General features: G+C 38.5%; 1 protein-coding gene across 1 annotated transcript in view; it reads right to left on the bottom strand.

Moving 5' to 3' along the window:
* ELOVL2 (ELOVL fatty acid elongase 2) overlaps positions 1 to 20,349 on the bottom strand; it is an 87,164-nt gene that overhangs the window by 23,072 nt on the left and 43,743 nt on the right. Inside the window, exons 2-3 of the mRNA XM_027846848.1 lie at positions 14,631 to 14,694; positions 3,970 to 4,157 (exon numbers count right to left, since the gene is read on the bottom strand). Of these exons, the coding sequence (XP_027702649.1) occupies positions 3,970 to 4,157; positions 14,631 to 14,694 (252 nt within the window). The remainder of the gene's footprint in view (positions 1 to 3,969; positions 4,158 to 14,630; positions 14,695 to 20,349) is intronic.

Below are 20,349 nucleotides of genomic sequence, written 5' to 3'. Positions count from 1 at the left end.
TGTGTGTGTGTGTGTGTGTGTGTGTGTGTGTGTGTGTGTGTGTGTGTGTGTGATGGACCCCTTTGGAAGTCTGGTGAAGTATATGGATCCCTTCTGAGAATAATGTTTTTAAATGCATATTATAAAACACATAGTGTTACAAAGGAAATTAATTACATTGAACTATAGTTATCAAAAATACTTTGTTAAAAAAGTTCATGGACCCCAGGTTAAAAATCCCTGGTGGAGAAGGACTAAATGTCAGGCTAAAGAGTTTGTATTTTATATTGTAAGCAATAAACACCCACTGAAGCTCTTTTAGCAGGAGAGTGGCATGATCGGATCCCTATATTAGGAAGATTACTTTGGCAAGAATGTGTAAGGTGAATCAGGGAAGGGAAAGACTGGAAAGGAAACTAGGCAGGAGATAATTCTTTTTCAGGAAGTAGTTTCAGTGAGAATGGAAAAGTGATGCATTTGAAAGACACTGGAGGCAGAATCCTCATGCCTGACAGCTGATTGAATATGGGAGGTGAGAGAAGAAGAATCAAAGGTGACAGTGTGGGAGATTGGCTAGTTAGGAGGTGGAACAGTGAGACTGCAGACTACTCTTTCCAAAAGTTTGGCAGTGAAAGGAAAGAGAATGATAGCTAGAGAAGGTAGCAGAGTCCAGGGAAAAGCTGAGGGGGAGTGGAAGGCATGGTTGGACTGAGTAGCAGTTTCGTAGAATGAAGGGAAGGAATTAGTAGAGATAGGAACTACTGGATTAAAGATGAGAGATACCCCAACATTTACACAGATTAAATCAGGTTACAATCATAATCAAAGATGGGGGATGGAGGGTTGGCTATAAGAGTGGACTGCTTACTACCTGGCAGCAGGAGGAAATATTTACACTCCAACCAGCTTTCTTTATTAATTGTATTTTATTATATTGATGCTGCTTTCTTCCAAACAACAAGGCCAGCTTCAGTTTAAGCAGAGTTGACTATGTGTGTGATCTCAGAGACAGAAGGTTATATGTTCCGTAGATTACATTCTCCATCCACTGACAGATGCCTGAAATGCCCATTAAAATTCATTTCTTTAGCTCAAGGTTTTGATCCCAGTTCAAAGAAAGGTATATCACAAATGCTTGCTAAATGACTGGAAAACTAACACTTTGAAGCTGTTCTCAATCATATCTTAGTATGAGAATGAGTTTTTTAGATCCTCCCCTCAGTCAGTCAACAAGTGTCAGGCTTGGTGCAAAGTGCTGGGAATACAAATACAAGCAGAAAGATTGTCCTTGCCTTCTAGGAGTTCACATTCCAATGAGGGACGACAACACGTAAAGGGAAGCTGAAAAAGGTGGTGTGGGAAGGAAATGGAAGAAGGTACTCAGTGTTGAGATAAGATAGAGGAGTCTAGATTGCAGCTTGTTGAGAAAAAAAGAGATGGCTGGCTTAGGGTTCCCCTTTAAATGGAAGTTCTTGGAGGAGCCGTCCTGAGTGTACCTCTAAGGTTTCAATTCTAGGGCTGAAGGGATCTTCCAAAATGAGGAGTTTTGGAGGGCATGACAGAAGGATCTGGATTGCAGAACAGGTTTTAATATGGAGGTACTGAAGGTGGCAGTAAGGAATGACAGAGACAGAAAAGGGACATCAACTCCACTTACATCCCAAACTGCAGCCTGAACTTCCCTGGCTCCCAGTTTTCTTGGCCCTGTTCTTAGCAGAGGAGTGACATGCCCCAGGGGGTTCATTTAAGGCTTTCAGGAGAAGTTCTTGGTGTTATCTGTGTAAAATAATGAATGATTCTGCTGGCAGGACAACCAGTACTTGTTTTTGCCCTTGTAAAAAAAAGCCCAAGCCTAGTGCTCTACAAAGGAATGGGAAGTGTGGGATGTCATGGGGGCAGCTAGAAAAGAGCTGGAATGTCTTCTCACGCTTCCAGGGGTCAGTCACCAGGCACAGAGATGCCATTGAGCTGGCTTCACAGAGATGCTGGGAATGCTTTTCAAGGAAACACTGGGCTGCCCTGAAAGCAAACCAAGCTAGCGCTGACTCACTTATCTATACTGTATAGAGAATGCCAGGGTAAAAAGAATTTAAAGTTCACCCACCAGCCCCATTTCAGACCCCTAGTTTTACTGCTATCCTTCTCATCTCCATTTATCCAAAGCAGCTAATGGGGAAGAAATTACAAGATACAATTAGGCATTTTTCTTCTCTCATCCTTCTCTTTTATAGAAGTGAGAATCAGTGGATAAATTGGCATAAAGCAGAAGCAAAAAAGACAAGGAGAAGAATCAATGAGCTCCTGTATGCAATGAACAAACTGAGCATGATTTTTTTTTCACCCAAGAATTAAGTTGATGATATATGTGGTAGTTATTTCCCAGGGTTATTGTGAGAATCAAATGAAATCATTTGAAATGCACAGTGCTTTGTAAACCTTAAAGTGCTATATCTAAATGTCAGCCATTCTTATCACCATCAGCATAATTATTAATCTGTCAGAAGAAACATCACAGAGTATTAGAACTGAAAAGGACCTCAGAGGCCATTTTATAGGTGAGGAAACTGAAGTCCAAAAGTGTCTTGCTCAAAGTCACATATACACATGTGTGGATATATTTGCCACATATGTATCCCTAAACAAACTGTACATGCTGGGAAACAATCCTTTGAGCTCAAGAAGAGTAGAAAGATTCTAAGAGCTGTTGTGGACAAGTTTTTTTTTTAAAGTGAATAACAAAGCTAAATGAGCCTAAAACATATTAACATTAATTTGCTAATTCATTCATGGATTGATTCATTGATTCAACAGAGGGTAGCATGCTAAAGTAACATTCCCTTGCCATTATTTGGGTCTTTCTTGCTATACTCTTATCAGTTTTTGGCTCTATCTTTTAAAATGAGCATGGAGAACTTTGAGAAGAACAACAAAAATTAAGGATTTTAAAACAGAATCTATGAAGACAGGTTAAAAGTGTCAGGACTACTTCATCTATAAAGAAAAAAGCCTAAGTCCTTTGGTTACTAACAGCTCTGAAACTCCATAGCTGTGTGACTCTGAGCGAGTTACTTCTCTGGGCTTTAACTATATCATCTACAAAATAAGGGTGACAAAGACTAGAGCCGTAGTGTCAAATTCAAATAGAAATGGAGGTCACTAAATGGTCCATAAAGATCCCTGCAGGCCACTTAATGACTAAGAAAAGCACAAATTAACACTGTCTCTGTTTTATTGTATTTTTTTATTTTGTTAAATATTTCCCAATTACATTTTAATCTGGTTCAGGCTACACTGAGGAGTGTTCTGGGCTACACATGGCTGAGGCAGAAGGTTTGTCACCTCTGGACTAAAGTATCTCTAGCATTCCTTCCAATTCTAACATTTTATAGTTCTATGAATCTATCACATCTCATAGAAGCTTTAAAAGTTGGAAGGGATTTCAACATGAAATGTGATTAGTAGTCACTCATACTCTGCTTTTAGAAATCCCCAAAAGAAACCCACTACTTCCTGAGCACATTTCACTTTTGGACAATTTCCTAATTGTTAGGAAATCATTCCTTATATCAAATATAAATTTTGCCTTTTTTTTTTTGCAGCTTTCACACATTGCTCCTTGCTATGCCATCTAGAGACAAACAGACCAAGTCTAATCACTCTTCCTTTAAATACTTAAAAACTGTCCTCATGCCCCTTCCCAAGTCTTCTCAGTTGGTAATCTGTTTTGATTAGGACAGGAACAAAAGAAAATGGATCTAAATTACTGTAGGAGAAATAGAATTTAGAGATAAGAAGAACTTTCTGAAGGAGACCTATCATTCGCGTGATGCAAATCTGTCAGAAGGTAAGGGGGCTGGATTATAAACAACCTCTAGAAATGACTCTACTCTGAAACCGTCAATAAGTCAAATAGTATTTGTTAAGTGCTTGCTCCATGCCAGGCACTGTACTAAGCACTGGAATTGTTACTTTGACTGAATGAAAACTTACCTCTACAAGCATATATAGAGAGAGTAGTGTGATTCCAAGATTATAGAAAATGAGGATACCCCTGAGAGAAAGTGCAGGCCTGTTCTTCATATACTTGTTACCCAACCATATGGAAAGTAGATATATTACAGTAAGGAAAAAAGTAGGAAGGTAGGAGTCCAACATGAGCCATCCTCTGACCCGAGCATCTGAAAAGAAACACACACACACACAGATTATTGAGTAAGAAAGCTAAGTAGGACTTACTGAATTTGATGCTTTCTATTCTAAAGTATGCAAAATTTCAGTTGGGAGAATACTTAGGTCAAAGATATAGGAAATAAAGTAAATGATCTTTACATTCCAGTTTAAATGTCTCAAACATTCCAGTTTAAGTGTCCTGAAATTCTTCAAAATAAGAAACAAGTTAATGCCCACCCCATGCTTATATTGTATATAATAATAATTCCTATCTATATGGTACTTTAGTTTTACAAATTTCTTTAGTCTTGAAACAACTGTACAATAGAAGGTAGTGTAAGTCATACTATTCCCATTTTAGAAACAAGGAAATTGAGGCTCTAAGAGGTTAGCGACTTCCCCATGGAGCCAGTATTCAAACTTAGCTCTCTGGATTCCAAGTCTTTTGCTCTTACCTCTCTAGACTAATCAGGAAAAAATGTTTTTATAGTCAAAAGTCAATATGTGCTAAGTACTGAAAGCTGATGACAGTAGAGGAGAGCTGAATATTTAGTTTTTGATGAAAAGGATGCAGGGTGATTAATCTCATAAATCATCCTGTCTCTCAAAAGGAGTATCATTTAATATGGCACAGCTGTATTGAAAGCTTTCTTGCCTAATATTTAAATAATAGGACCACAATTGGTAGGAGAGAAAGCAAACTTCCTGCAAGTTGAAACTTTGTTTTTATGAAAAAAAGTTGCAGTTATTCATGTGCATAAAACATTCTAAATGAATAAGAACACAAAAGGAGTAAAAAATCCATATTTTAAGGAGACATACAGAAATAACTGATGATATATATCCTTTTAAAAAAGATATTATGTGCCAAGTATTATTTTTTTTCCCTACAATCATTTGTTATGCTTCTTCTGTATTCATTCAATAAACATTCAGTAAGTACCACTGTGTTAAGTGCAGAGATAATGCACCTAGTCCCTGACTTCATGATGCTTACAGGCTAGCGGGGAAATAAGATACAAACATATAACTCTAACATAACATTTTACATCATAAGAAGGCTTATGAAAGCATTGTGTGTGTGTGTGTGTGTGTTTAGGACCAGAAGTCAGTTTCTCTGGGGAATAGAATGCATGAAGGGTAGTAATATGAACTAGACTAGAAAGGTAGTGTGGAATCAGAATGTGAAAACCCTTGGATGGCAGACCAAGGAGTTTGAATTTCATTTGGGACACAGTAGGGAGCCATTGAAGGTTTTTGAGCAAAGGTCTTTCATTATCAGACATATGTAGAAGAAAAATGATGTCTGCAGCAGTTTGCATGATGGCTGAGAGTGAAGAAAAAATTGGGAAACGGCTCTTATTCATTCTTGTAAATTTGAATCAATTCTTTACATCCTTTGGAAATGAGACCTTTATCAGAGAAATTTGATGTAAAAAAAATTTCCCAGTTTCCTTTTTAACTTAGCATTATTGGACTTGTTTGTGCAAAACTTTAATTTTATGTAATTAAAATTAGTCATTTTATCTTCTGTGATTCTCTCTATCCCTTGTTTGGCCATGAACATTTATTCAATCCGTACATCTGACAGATACTTTTTCCCCACCTTTATCTAGTTTGTTTATGATATGACCTTTCATATCAAGTTCATATTACTATTTGAAGCTTATCTTGGTATAATGTGTGAAGTATTGGTCTAAATCTAAATTCTTTCATGTTGCTGTCCAATTTTTCCAGCAGTTTTTATCAAATAGTGAGTCCTTATACCAGCAGCTGATTCAAATTTATAAGAATACGAGCAATTCCTCAACTGATAAATAGTTTAAGGATATAAATAGATAGTTCTCAAAAAGGGAAACCCAAGTTAATCACTAATATGGTTAATCACCAAATCACTAAGAAAAGAAAATTAAAGAGATTAATGTGTTCTACCTCATATTTATCTGCTTGGCAAAGAAGACAAAGAAGAAAAATGATGAATGTTGGAAGGACTGGGGGAAAATAGACACATTGATGCACTACCGATGGGCCTATGAATGTGTATGAAGAGCAATTTGGAGTTATTCACAAAAAAGTTACTAAATAGTATTTGCCCTCTGACTTAGCTATACCATTTCCAGGCTTTTACCCAAAAGTGATTTTTTGGGGGGGGGGGGCTAGGCAATGAGGTTAAGTGACTTGCCCAGGGTCACACAGCTAGTGAGTATTACGTGTCTGAGGTCAGATTTGGACTCAGGTCCTCCTGACTCCAGGGCCAGTGCTCTATCCACTGTACTACCTAGTTGCCCCTCAAAATGATTTTTTTTTAAAGAGGAAAAGATCATATATATATATATATATATATATACACATACACACATATGTATATAACGTGTGTATATGTTTATATGTGTGTATACATACATGTGTGTGTGTATATATATATACATATGTGTGTGTGTGTGTAAAGATATATATATATATATATATATTTGCCACAACTTTTTTTGTAGTGGCAAAAAACTGGATACTAAAGAGATGCCCATCAATTGGCAAATATCTCAACATATTGTGGTATATTAATGTGATAGAACACTGTTTTGCTGTAAGAATTGAGGAAATAGATGATTTCAGAGACATGGAAAGTATGAACTGATGGAGAGTGCGGTAAGCAGAACCAGAAGAACAATTTACAGTATAACATAAACGTTACAAGACAAATTATTTTGAAGACTTTTTATAAACTGATGAAGAATGAAATGAGCAGAACCAAAAGAACGATTTACACATTAACAACAACATTGTAAAGACAAACAACTTTGAAAGCTGTAAGAACCATGGTCAATACAATGACCGACAATCCATGATCCCAAAGGACTTGATGATGAAACGTGCTGTCTCCTGACAGAGAAGTAATGGATTTAGTGGACAGAATGAGATATATAGGGCAGCTAGGTGGCACAGCAGATAGAGCATCAGGCTTGGAGTCAAGAAGACCTGAGTTCAAACTCGGCTTCAATTTCCTCATCTGTAAAACGAGCTGGAGAAGGAAATGGCAAACCACTCTGATTGGTTGTTTGTTTGGTGTCTTTCATTCTTGAAGAGGACCAAAATTACATCACTATGTTGGAGTCAAGGTACAGTGTGTCTAACTATGGATGATCAAACCAATAAGAGCTCAAAAGTCTCTACCACAGGTTGGGCACAAATGGTCCGTGTGAACATTTGGAGTGGAGATGTCTCTAAATTTTTGCATTTCATGGTTCTTTTGAACTACTGCAATTCTGCTTTGCTTATGGAGCACAGTGCCTTCTTTGATGCCAACATACCATGCTGGTCAGTCCTTTGCCAGCATGTCCCATGTCACACAATTGGTTCCAAAGTTCTTCAGAGAGACCTTGAGAGTGTCCTTGTATCACTTCTTCTGATCTTTGTGTGAACATTTGTCTTGTGTGAGTTCTCCATGAAATAGTCTTTTAGGCAAATATACATTTGGCATTTAAACAACATGGCCAGTCAATCAGAGTTGTGCTCTCAGCTTTAGAGTTTGAATGCTTGGAAGTTTAGCTTGAGACGGGACCTCAGAGTCCAGTACTTTATCTTACCAGATGATCTTCAGAATCTTCCTAAGACAATTTCCTGGCATGCTACTGGTCCAGGTTTCACAGGCATACACCAATGAGGTCAACACAATGGCTCTGTAAACCTTCAATTTGGTAGTCTGGCTAATACCTCTTCTCTATGACATTTTCCTTCGGAGACTCCCAAACACTGAGCTAGGTCTGACAATGTGTGCATCAACCTTATCATCTATACACATATCCCTGAAAAGTATACTACCAAGGTAAATGAACTTATCCAAAACATTCAAAATTTCTCCATTTGCTGTAACTGATGATTGCATGTATAAATGACGTGGTGCTGGCTGGTGGAAAACCTGTGCTTTCTTGGTATTAATTATTAGGCCAAAATTAGCACAAGCAGCAGAGAATGATCCATACTTTGTTATATCTCAGCCTCAGAGGCTGCATTGAGTGCACAATCATCTAAGAACAAAAAATCATGCACCAACTGTCTCTCCACTTTAGTCTTAGCTTTTAGTCTTTTGCAGTAGCTGACCTTGATGCCATTTTAACCCCACATGGGGTCATGAAGAGTCAGACACAACTGAATGACAACATGAAGCATATATTTTTACAATGTAGTCAATGAGGGAATTTGTTTTACTTGACTATGCATATTTATCACAAGGAATTTATTTTTCTTTTTGTTTCTGAGTGGAGTAGGGGGAGGAGAAAATAGATTTTTGTTAATTAAGTTTTTTTTTTTTAAAGAATGGGGGTAGGAAGACTTGTTAGGAGGTTATTACAATAATAGAGAAGGATTTAATAAAGAGTTATATTAGGGTAGTAGCAATGAAAATTCTATTTTCATAAATGAAGAGATGCAAGATATGTTTTAATGAAACTGACAGGAGTTGGCAACCGGTTATATAAGTGAGGTGGGGAGAAATAAGAGTCAAAGATAACCCCATGGTTTTGAACAGGGAAGAGTCAATTGTGCCATACATAGTAAGAGTTATATCATAAGGAACTAGTTTTTGGGGAAATATAATGAATTTCATTTTAGACACTGAGTTTGAAGTGGCTATCGGGGATCCTGAAAGTAACTGGAAATTTGAGTCTATTAGCTCAGAGTAGAGATTAGGCATGGAGATAGTGATTTGTGAGGTTATCCGTGTAGAAATGGCATTTGAGGCTGTTTCACGAATAAAACTGCCAAAGGACAGAATGTTTAGAGAGAAAAGAAAAGGGTCAAAGATGGTCCCTCAAGGAATATATTAAATGAGGAGTTGGGATGAGGATGTCATATCAGCAAGGAGGCAGAAAAGGAGTGGTTAGAGAGAGGAGTAAAACCAAGATAGTGAAGGATATCTAAGCTGGAGCCAGAGAAAGGATCCACTAGGAGAGAGTGGTCAATTGTGTTGAATAGGCACCAAAAGAGGCCACTGAATTTGGCAATTATGAGTCAGTGGTGACCTTTGAGAAAGAAGTTTTAATAGAATGCTTCAGGTCCTAGCATAGTGCTGATGACATAGCAGGTCCTCAATGAATATCTGTTATTACTCTAGCTACGAGACGAAAAAATCACTTCAGTTTCTTACACCAGGGCTCTGCTATGACTATACCCAAATGAGTGCAGCTATACCTTTTTGCTACTACATAGGGTTATGTAAACTGTCTGTCTCTCTCCCTCTCCCTCCCTCCCTTCCTCCCCCCCCAGAAGTCTCCATCCATTCTGAAAAAGCTATGTTGCTCCTCCCCCCTTTACCACGACATTTGAACTAAGAAGTCATAGAATTTTATAGACCTTAGAGGTTTTCTGTGGGTTCCATTATTCACATTTCTAAGCCAATGCCTTCTTCATTTTTCTCAGCACAATCAGATTAAAGTAGCTTCCTCCTGCTTTCTAGAGTGTATGTGGATCTCCTTCATGGTCTAGTATTTAGCTCACACTTTTTGCATTTTTAGAAAGGCAAGAAGAAATAGCAGTGACCTAGACCCTGAAAACTCCATGAAGTCATATGAAAATTCACCCAGCCTGCTTTGTGAAGGACATCTGATTCTGGTTGTCAATTTTATGATTCCCTGGCTACAAAAGAAATCCTATAAAAAAGGACTAAAGCCCGGTAAACTCTAACATTAACTGATTTCATATCACCACAAATTTCCAGATCCCAGGATATGGCCCAAGTTAAGTTTGAGTTATGTCCAAAGACTTTGGTGTTTAAGGTAAGTTTTGAACAAGAAGTACAGCATCATCAAGAATTCTAAATCTTCTACTTACCTACAGATGTAAATGAGGAATTTGGGGCTTTGGTGATTATGTTAAAGGAATATAGTAATCACCTATTGTATCCTATATAGCAATCTGGAATGGTTTAGGTTAGACTGATGTTGAAGCAGGGGAATACAATAAAGGACCTCTGGATAGCTCTCTCAGTTCTATGATTCTGAAGAATCGGAGAAGAGCCACACTAATATACTAGGCATCTAGGTGGTACAACGGTTAAGAGTACTGGACTGGACAGGAAGACCTGTGTTCAAATGTCACCTAAGATACCAGCTGTACAAACTTGGGCAAGTCCCTCAATTTCCTCATCTATAAAATGGGGATAATAATTGCACTTCCCTCACCGAGTTGTTGTGAGGATCAGATGAGCTAATGTATATAGTGCTTTGTAAACCTTAAAGTGCTATATAAATTATTTTTTCACATTGAATGAATAAAGCATTTATTAAGCATTTACTATGTGTAAAGCACTATGCTAAGCCCTGGGGATACAAAAAGAAAAGTTAGACAGTCCCTGCTTTCAAAGAGCTCACATTCTAATGGGAGAGACAAAGCACTTGGTCTTTAGGGTAAAGTGGCAAAGCTGATGGTGATGCCTCTTCTTTAATGTCACTTTCACTGTTAAAATCATATCTGTATCTGATATCAAATCATTTGACAGTGCTGAGGACTTGGATGACAAAGACCTTTCCTTCCTGAGTCTTCAGGAGCTGTGGCTGTGGCACCTGTCAGAACTGCTGCATCTTCACAGGGGTTGCTTTGCAGGATGATGGCTGAGGGTTCTGGCCTGGAAATGTTGCTGCTATTTCACCCTAGACTCTTGGGTCCTGGGCTGGCTCCATCAAGATCTGAGGGGAGATGAGGGTCTAGGGCATGGTAGTAGTGGTGATCTGACTTGGCTGCCACAATAGAATATTCCGGAGGGCAAAGGAGATAGGATTCCAACCAAGAGTCACCTACCCAGCAAAACTGAGTATAATCCTTCAGGGGAAAAAGTGATCATTCAGTGAAATAGAGGACTTTCAAACATTCTTGATGAAAAGACCAGAGCTGAGTAGAAAATCTGACTTTCCAATACAAGACCCGAGTGGAACATGAAGAGGTAAACAGGAAAGAGAAACCATAAGAGGCTTATTAAGGTTGAACTGTTTACATTCCTGCGTGGAAGGATGATATTTGTAACTCATGAGACCTTTGTCAGTATTAGGGTAGTTGGAGGGAAAAAATCATATGTAGGAGGGGAAGGGGACAAGAGAGTAGGGGGATGATAGAGAGGAGGGAAGATTGGGAAAGGGGGCAATCAGAAGCAAATACTTCTGAGGAGGAACAGGGTCCAAAGAAAGAATGGAATAAATGGGGGGGGGATAGGATTAAGGGAAATAGAGTTAGTTTTTCACAGCATGTCTACTATGGAAGTGTTTTGCATAACTGCACATGTATAGCTTGCCTTTTCAATGAGGGTGGGTGAGGAGGGAGGAAGGGAGAAAATTTGGAACCCAAAGTTTTAAAAACACATGTTTAAAAAAATGTTTTTACATACAACTGGGAAATAAGAAATACAGGAAATGGGGTACAGAAATCTATCCTGCCCTACAGGAAAATAGAAGGGGAAGGGGGGGAGAGATAGCAGGTGAAGCAGACTAGGGGAAGGGGTATTCAGAATGCATGCCATCTTGGGGTGGGGGGAGGGGTGAGATGGGGTGAAAATTTGGAACTCAAAATTTTATGGAAGTAAATGTTGAAAACTAAAAATAAAAAATTAAAAACAAAAACAAAACAAAAAAAGAACAAAGGACAAACAACAACAATAGCAACAAATGAAAAAAAGAAAGAAGAGCAGAAAACCAATGACTAAACTTTGGGAAATAATTACAGGATGGGAAAATAAAGATAATTCCGCAAAGAAGATAGAGAATGAACAGTTGCAGTGAGAAGAAGAACTGTGTGATTGAGAGTTGGTGAGGATACCTTGATCAATTGATTCTTACCCCCCACAGATAACAGAGACAACTGGACATCAAAGTATTAAATGAAGTACAAAGAAGTACCTATACTCGTTGAGTTTACAAAGAGTGAAGACTTTTTCCTTGATGGAATTAGAAGGGTAGCTTGCCACTGGCTGGCTGAATATCGGCTTTAGAATGGCCTTTAAAGAACTAGCTTAGCAACTTGCCAACTCTTGAGACAGTGGAAGCTGGAGAACTTTGTAGAATGTGACCCCTGGAAATCTAGAGGATAGCCAGCTATGGAGGAAAAACCCAGCTATGTGAGGAAACTGCTCTCTTTCTTTCCCTTATGCCTCCAGAGGGCAGTGGCAGAGAAGAGGATTTCTATCCCCCCAACCACATCAGCTAAGGCACTTTGCATCAGAATTACTTGCCCATGAGGAGATATCAAGTCCAGTAAGGAGTAGGCCAGAAAGAGAGTCCATAGAGACTACAAAGAATGTGAGCCCTGGCATCAGAGGAGGCAGTCAGCTATGGATTCAAGTAAGAATTATCCTTGGAAGTCAAGGCAAACTGCAAAGAGGAGCAGGCATAGGGATCCCAACTGAGTAACCTGCCCAGCAGATACTGTAGCTAGGAGAGAGAAGCATGAGGGTACCATAAGAAAAGAAAGGATGTGAATTATCTTGCCTATGGGTGTCCCTGCTATGTATGTATCTATAGATTCTTTTCGCTATATGAGAGAGTGCCTCAGGTTTATAGAAGAATGTTTTCTTTCTACTCTTCTTAAAAAGCCATCTTAATAAATGCCTTTGCTTTCAACTACTTGTGCCTATTAAAGGTAAGCTCCCTGGTAGGGGCTCATAGTTTTAGGAGTGTAGATACACAAAGTACCTTGAATTTAGGTAAGCACCCCCACCCCCTGCCAAGATCCAACCTGCAGCCTGTACTAAGAGAATGTGCTATATTAAAAAATAGCTTTGGTGTGTTCTGGCCAAAGCCACCTGTTAAATGGCCTCAAGTCAGAAACTGATTCTCTAAGATTCAGTTGAGGAACTAACTTGTCATGTAACCTTGGGGAAACCACTAAACCTTTCTAGGTCTGGGTTTCCTCATCTAGCAAATGAAGTGGTTAGACTACATAATGTCTTCTAGCTCTAAAATGCTGTAGTTTTAAGATAACCAGACACAGTACCTGGCAGACTTAAAATGAAAAGAAGAACAAATGAGGAGATGGTGAAAGGGAAGGATAAGGGAAACTGGGTCAGGGAAACTTAATACAGGAAACTATAAGAAATGCTTCTCCAGCAAAAAGCTTTCTATTGATACATATTCACGACTAGGACCCTGTAATACTTAAGGTTAGCTTCATCCTACAGCCTGGCTCTGTATCCAACTCTAGTCCAACCTTGGGAAGATGGGTGGAGGAGAGTATCTGAAGGACTAAACAAGTTCTAGAGTTTTCAGGGTTTACATTTGCTCTAGGGTGGACCAAAGGCATCTTTCTAGAAGCACAGAATCTTCAGGCTTACCTGGGCCTTCTCTAAAACTCTCTTAAATTCTAGAGTAGTCTTAGAACTGGTTTAGCTTTTTCAATAATATCTAGGTTAGGGTTTCAGGAATGAAGGGGCTGAAGAAAGTGAAAACTGCAATTGGCAAAGCTGGGGTTTAAATTCAAGCATTCTAGTTTCAAGGCCAGTGTTCTTTCCTCAATGTCATGCTACCTGCTCCATGGCAATGCCACCTTTGATCCAGAGAAGCTGATCTTAAGAAGAGAATCTCAGAAGGCTTGACTGCTTCTATGAGTCTGTCAAGGGTGAGGAAACTTAGGTTCATTATTTGCAAATCCTGCCAACAGGCAAGACAGTATAGTGGGAAGAGCATTGGGCCAGCAGTCAAGAGATCTCCTAGTTCCACTACTTACTCAGTATACCAACTTGAGCAAATTGCATAACATCTGAGCCATTTAAACCACAATTGTAAAAGTGGAATAAAACTTTCTGGAACTGGCAATTTAAAAGTCACCCACACAGTCTCTAGACGTAGAGCTAGAACATTGAATGAAACAACAAATAACACAGAGGGGAAAGTTCCCGATTCTAGCCTCTAGGATCTACCTCTTTCTCTGTGTTTTATCCTTAACATACAGAGGAAAGAGTGAGAAGGAAAGGAGAGGCAAATAAAGTCCTAAATCACTGGCAGAAGTACTTTTCTCTTTCAGTAAGTTAATATATTTTTAAAAATTTTATTTTTATTCTGAACTTAAACATCAGTTAAAATGGGCATTTCCATATACACAATAAAAAAGAAAAAAAGGATTGTTCATGAAACTGTGGGCCTCTATTACGTGCAACTCAGTTTTCTTTTAAAGCATATAATAAATTCAACCTGCACCTTTTTAAAAAGTTGGAGTAATTATACTATTTCACAGGTTTTCTGTGAGGATCAAATGAGATAATGGATGTACCAGTCCTTTGAAAACTATAAATAACTAGATAAATTTTTGTATATTTTATTTAATTAATTTAATTCAATAATTTGATTTTTTGTTATTTAATACTTTATTTTATAATTTATTACATAGATTATTACACAAATGAAAGGTATTTTATTATCTTCACTGAAGAAATTCCATGGGCAACTCTTATAACTGAATGAGACTCTTTCCCCTCCAATTTGTAGATCTCCAAATAACTCACTCACCTCGAGGTCCAAACATATTGTCCAGAAAAGCATTGACTTCATTATCAAAGGCTGTTAGCTGCTCCTGAAAAGATAAATGATAGGTACTTTAAGTTTCTTTTTGAGGAGTATAGAAACCCAAAGGGCTTTGGACAGCTGAATCTCATGAGGTCTTAGCTCTGGGACCTTTAATTTGAAAGAGAGGAAAAAAGAAAGGGAGAAGAGGTTAAAAATGCCCCTGCACCCTTGGTCAGATTGTGGGGATTGGAAAGGAAAAGGTACTTCTTTAATCATCTTAGGCTTCTTAAAATGCAAGTCGTGGTAAACAAGCTCTATGAGCTCAACTCATTTCTTGCATATTAATGTCCCAGGTTTACTGACCCAAATTCTATTGACTTCCCCTGGCCCAAATCCTTTGAAAGGCCCAGAGGGCACAAATACAATTTTGAAATGAAAATTTCACTCAGATCAATTGCCTAAATGTGAATATGAAACTTCAGAGAGGAACATCTTTTTAAATACTACACACTGTGACAACTATCTTTTTTTTTTGCTACCTTTCCACATTTTTCCTCAATATAATCTCTTGTATCTCAGTGCACATCTGAAACTCCACTAAAGAATACTACTATTCCTTTCATGTTCCACATAGCAATTCTATCCTTAACTGGGACCAGAAGGAAGCTACTGTAAGCTAAAAAATCTAGAATAAGGTGTCTTCTCCTGTTTGACACAATCCCATTCATGTGAATCTGTCATTTCCTTGCTTAAGGGATCTGCTAAGATGCTCTCTATCCTTGCTATAGAAACTGCTTTCAGCAACTGTGTAGAGAAGGCAGGCGATGCCTAAATTGCCATGCCTTCTTCAGTGTGGGAAGGGAAAGTCTATCATCCTATTTGTTTCCAGCAAAGGAAGAGGCCTGTCTCTATGAGGATTCATTTAATACAATTTTGCTAAACAAATCATATACACAGAACTGTATGAGGTGCTGGAAGAGATTTAAATTTTATATGAGATTTAGTCTTTTGTCCTCATGGAGCTTATAGTTTAATACAGAATACAATACATATACACTTACAAAACAGTAATCATGGTAGGAGGAAGGAATATAGCCCAACTTCCCTCACAACTACTCCACAAAGACCTAGAAAATGTGCCATACTGAGTCCTGAGATATTACCTTTTCCAGCCTAAGTGGGTATAGGGAGGTCTTCAGCCACTGAGGACAAGATATGACCAGGAGGACACTCCAATGAGACTTCCAGTTCAGGGACTGAATTGCTGGCCTTGGGCTAAGCATACCAAAGGGCAGGGAGCAAGAATGGGTAAAACTGGCAGCTCTATATTTCACATCCCCGAATTGGATCAAATATCCAGAGCAGCCTGAGGCAGGGACATAATCCTAGAGGCCATGGGTCAGGGCAAAGAGCAGTGAGGGAGGTGCTATAGACTAAGGGAAGGCTTCAGAGAAGAGGTGGCATTTGAGTTGAGCTTTTAAAAAAATAGATAGAAACTCAATAGGCCAAAATGTGGGAGTGAGGACTTATCAGCCACAACAGGATTCTTTTGGCAGCTACTCTGTCCCTGCCTACACAGAAGATGAGGCAATTGGTCCTCAGTTCTAGGAGGCTGGTGTGGAATGTGATGGCTGTTCAAGTCCAAAGGTCTATTTGTGATATTAAATGGCTCTGACTTTCAAAACCTGAAATGTCCTGAAACGGAAATAATGATTTGGCATAATCCCTGAAAGGAGGCTCTACATATTTTAGTCCTGAGCACTTCAATCAGACCTGTACCTTTCCCCCTGGCCCTGGAGCCTTCCACTGAATGAAATATTTGCTCACTCTAGGTCAGAGGTACTTAACCTGGGGTCCATGAACTTGTTGGGTTTTTAAAAAAAATATTTTGACTACTGCATTTCACCATAAGTGGTTTGCTTTGTAACCCTATGTAGTTTGCTTTACATACTTAAAATCACTATTCTAAGGAGGGATCTGTAGATTTTAGCAGATTGTCAAAGGGGTGCATCCATGACATAAAAAAGTTAAGAACCTGGTTTAAAGGATCTGTGTAAAACTAACAGATATTCTCATTCAATGTGGCCACCTTCAGACTTTACACAGAAGGAGCCTGGAGGCTCCTGGAACCAAGCCAAAGGCAAATGTGCTTGCTTTTTCAGGATAAAAAGTTTTAATCTGTGCTGCCTTCCCTCAGCACTGGGCAGACCTGTATTTGGCCAACGAGGTTGAGGCCAAAGGTGAATGTCAATCTTATTGAAGTATCCTTTCCTTTCTCCTGCCATAACAGATAGCACTGAAAACTCCTTCTTGGGTGCTGAATCCATCAGGTATCCAAGTATGATAAGGCTATGGAAAAACAACTGTGAAAACCTGTTTGATTTATACTAACAGGAAAATGAAGTCTGAGCTAAGATTCTGTTTAAAGTGTGTAAGGCTGGTGATCTTTTTTTACATTTCAATTGCACTTGTTTGTTGGGAGAAAAAAAGGAGAGGAAGAAGGAAAGTAGTGAGGAGAAAGGCAGGTGAAGGAAAGACAGAAATCAAGAGGTAATGAGAGTGAAAAAAGCTGAATAGTTTCCTAGGTCTATGTTATCCAGAAGTTCCTCAAGGGATGTAGAGAACTGAGGGGTTTCAGGGGACTAAGGGTCCCTGCATCTTATGTTTATCTCCCCTATGTAGCTCCCAGCACAATGTTGTGCAGGCTGCAGATGAACAATAAATATTTGGTGTATTGTATGAGTACAGTTTAAGTATTCTATGTAGGTCAAACTTTCCAAAGAGTAGTAATTTTCAATTTTTTAGAGTAAGCAGGCTTCTGGCCCACAGACTGAGAGGGAGTTGAGTGGCTGATCAGTGGGGAATTGCAGGGATCTCTTTGCTGGTGCTGAGGCAGGATGCTCTTGCTTTGCCTGTGCTTGGGTCTGGGTCACAGTTCTAGGTGGCGATCCTGGGGCAAGGAGGAGTGCTGGCATGGTAGAGCTTGTAGTGACAGTTCCAAGGCAGAAAAGAGTGCTTGTGGTCACCTACAGACCAGAGCACAGGCCAGGAAAGGAGTAAATACCTTGCCCTTGATCATACCACCTAGGAAAAACTGAAAACTTACAGGTCCTTAAAAGTATCTCTGAAAACAGCTGCACAAAACCCCTGAAGCTTAGGACAGTACATTCTCCACATTGGAAGCAGACCCCTACCTTAACAAAGAGTTTAAAACTCAAGTAATTGGCTGGGATCATGAGCAAACTATGCAAAAAAGTCAGACCTTAGAATCTTTCTTTGGTGACAAAGAAGATCAAAACATACAACCACAAGAAGACAACAAAGTCAAAGCTCCTACATCCAAAACCTCCAAGAAAAATATGAATCAGTCCCAGGCCATGGAAGGGCTCAAAAATGATTTTGAAAGCAAATAAGAAAAGTAGAGGAAAAACTGGGGAAGAGAAATGAGAGTGATGTAAGAAAATTGTGAAAAACTAGTCAACAGCTTGCTAAAGGAGACCCCCAAAAATACTGAAGAAAATAACACCTTAAAAAATAGCCTAACCTAAATGGCAAAAGATGTCCAAAAAGTCAATAAAAAGAATGCCTTAAAAAGCAGAATTGGCCAAATGGAAAAGGAAGTCCAAAAGCTCACTGAAGAAAATACTTCCTTAAAAATTAGAATGGAGCAATTGGAAGCTAGTGACTTTATGAGAAATCAAGACATTGTAAAACAAAAACAAAAGAATGAAAAAATAGAAGACAATGTGAAATATCTCATTGTAAAAACAACTGACCTGGAAAATAGATCCAGGAGAGATAATTTAAAAATTATAGAGTAAGTGGCTTCTCTCTAATAGCACCATTTGAGGTCCTACAATGTCCCAGAAACTTTATAAATCTTTTATCATTTGATCCCTACGTCAATCCCAAGAGGTAAATGTTATTATTTCCCCAATTAAGGGAGCTGAAGCTAAGCAAACTCAGGGTCACACAGGTGGGTGGCATCTGAGTTCAGATTTAAACTCAGGTCTTCCTGACTCAAGGCCCAGCACTCCATCCATTATGCCACCTAGCTGCCTCTTGAGCAGGCCTTTAGCATCACACTTAATAGAGATAGACAGTTGCCTTCACCTACTCAGTTCTCAACTCCTTGCAATTTGATTTTGGCTCCCACCATGGTACTACTATAACCTTAATAAGAGTAAATAATGTATATTATTGAAAATCTTCTTTTAAGAACACCTGAAGATACATTAGAAATATATTTAAGATAGAGATAATGAAGCTATTAGATCAACAGATCAAGCCAAGTCAAAGCCCAGAGTAGAAAACCAGATGTAGTAATACATAGAGACATGAATGCTGAGGATTTTAGTATGGTGTAGCAAAAAATTCTTCCAATTCCTACAGTATCTATGTGATTTCTGATCTCAGCTTCCTTACTCCTAAAATAAGAGGAGTTGGATTAGTTCATTTTTAAGGTCCCTTCCAGCCCTAGATTGATGAACCCATGGCTTCACTAGTGCCAGATTATCATGAGGAATTTTTAAAAGATACAGGAAGCTCCAAAGTGTTTTGGAGAAGTTATCAACTGGAAAAAAATTGCATCAAGCATCTTTGAAGAAAGTTTGAATATCCAAGATATATAGGAAATTGACATAAATATATAAGGACAAGAGCCATTCCCTTGTTTATAACATTTCTGTAGTTGGTCATCCATGTTTGGCTAGGAGACCTTCAGTTCTAGGGAACACATGAACCACTGAAAGAATTCATTCCATTTTAGGACAGTTATAATTATTTGAATGCTTTCCCCTAAGCTTCAGACATTCATGGACTTTTAATAAACAGTTAACACTTTAACAAAGTTGTCAGTTTAATAGATTAGCTGACTTCTGAGAAAATAAATGACAGATAGGTGCCCAAAGGAGGGGCAGTGGTGTTATGAGAGAAAAAAGCAGGGAACATGGATAGAAGAGGCTGGAGTGCATTAAAAGCTACATCTCCTACTTCACAATTTTGATGAGAATCAACCCTGGCATATAAAGGACCATCTTAACAGAATGACAGGGAAAAGTTTCCAAAAGGTACTGAAGATCTCTTGGTTATGCTTCTATTTGATTAAGCAGTTTCTACATTGATGTTCCCTTTATTTGGACAATAAATTGACCCAAAGAACCATCTTGTCTGGATGGTAGCTTTTCTTCCTTGTGATTCTTGATATTTTTTCCCCCAAACCTAATTCTCTACTATGTATACAGAATATTTTTATCCCTTTTAGTGATTTGTAAAGTGGTATATTAGAAAAGAAACTCATTCAAAATCATCTCCATGCTCTAAGAAAGTTATGTTTTCTTCATAATCTGAATGAGGTTGTCCTTCAAGGTCATCTAAAATGCAAATAAAATCAGGCTATGAAAGTTTTCAACCACCAAGCAGATAGGTGATGCAGTGTTGGGTCTCAAGTCAGGAAGACCTGAATTTAAAGCCCACTTCAGACACTTTTTAGCTCTGTGACCTTGGGCAAGTCATTTAATCTCAGTTTCCTCAACTATAAAATGGGGATAATAATAGTACCTACCTACCAGGGTTGTTGAGGATCAAATGAGATCATATTTGTAAAGTGCCTCACATAGTACCTGATATGTAGTAGGTACTATATAAATGCTAGCTATTCACAGTTTTAGTAGTAATAGTAGTAGTAGTAGTAGTAGTAGTAGTAGTAGTAGTAGTAGTAGTA

Source organism: Vombatus ursinus, unplaced genomic scaffold (genome assembly GCF_900497805.2).
Source record: "Vombatus ursinus unplaced genomic scaffold, bare-nosed wombat genome assembly UNPS02000577.1, whole genome shotgun sequence".
Lineage (NCBI taxonomy): Eukaryota > Metazoa > Chordata > Mammalia > Diprotodontia > Vombatidae > Vombatus > Vombatus ursinus.
Note: the sequence above shows the minus strand (reverse complement) of the source record. Positions and strands in the feature narration are given on the sequence as shown.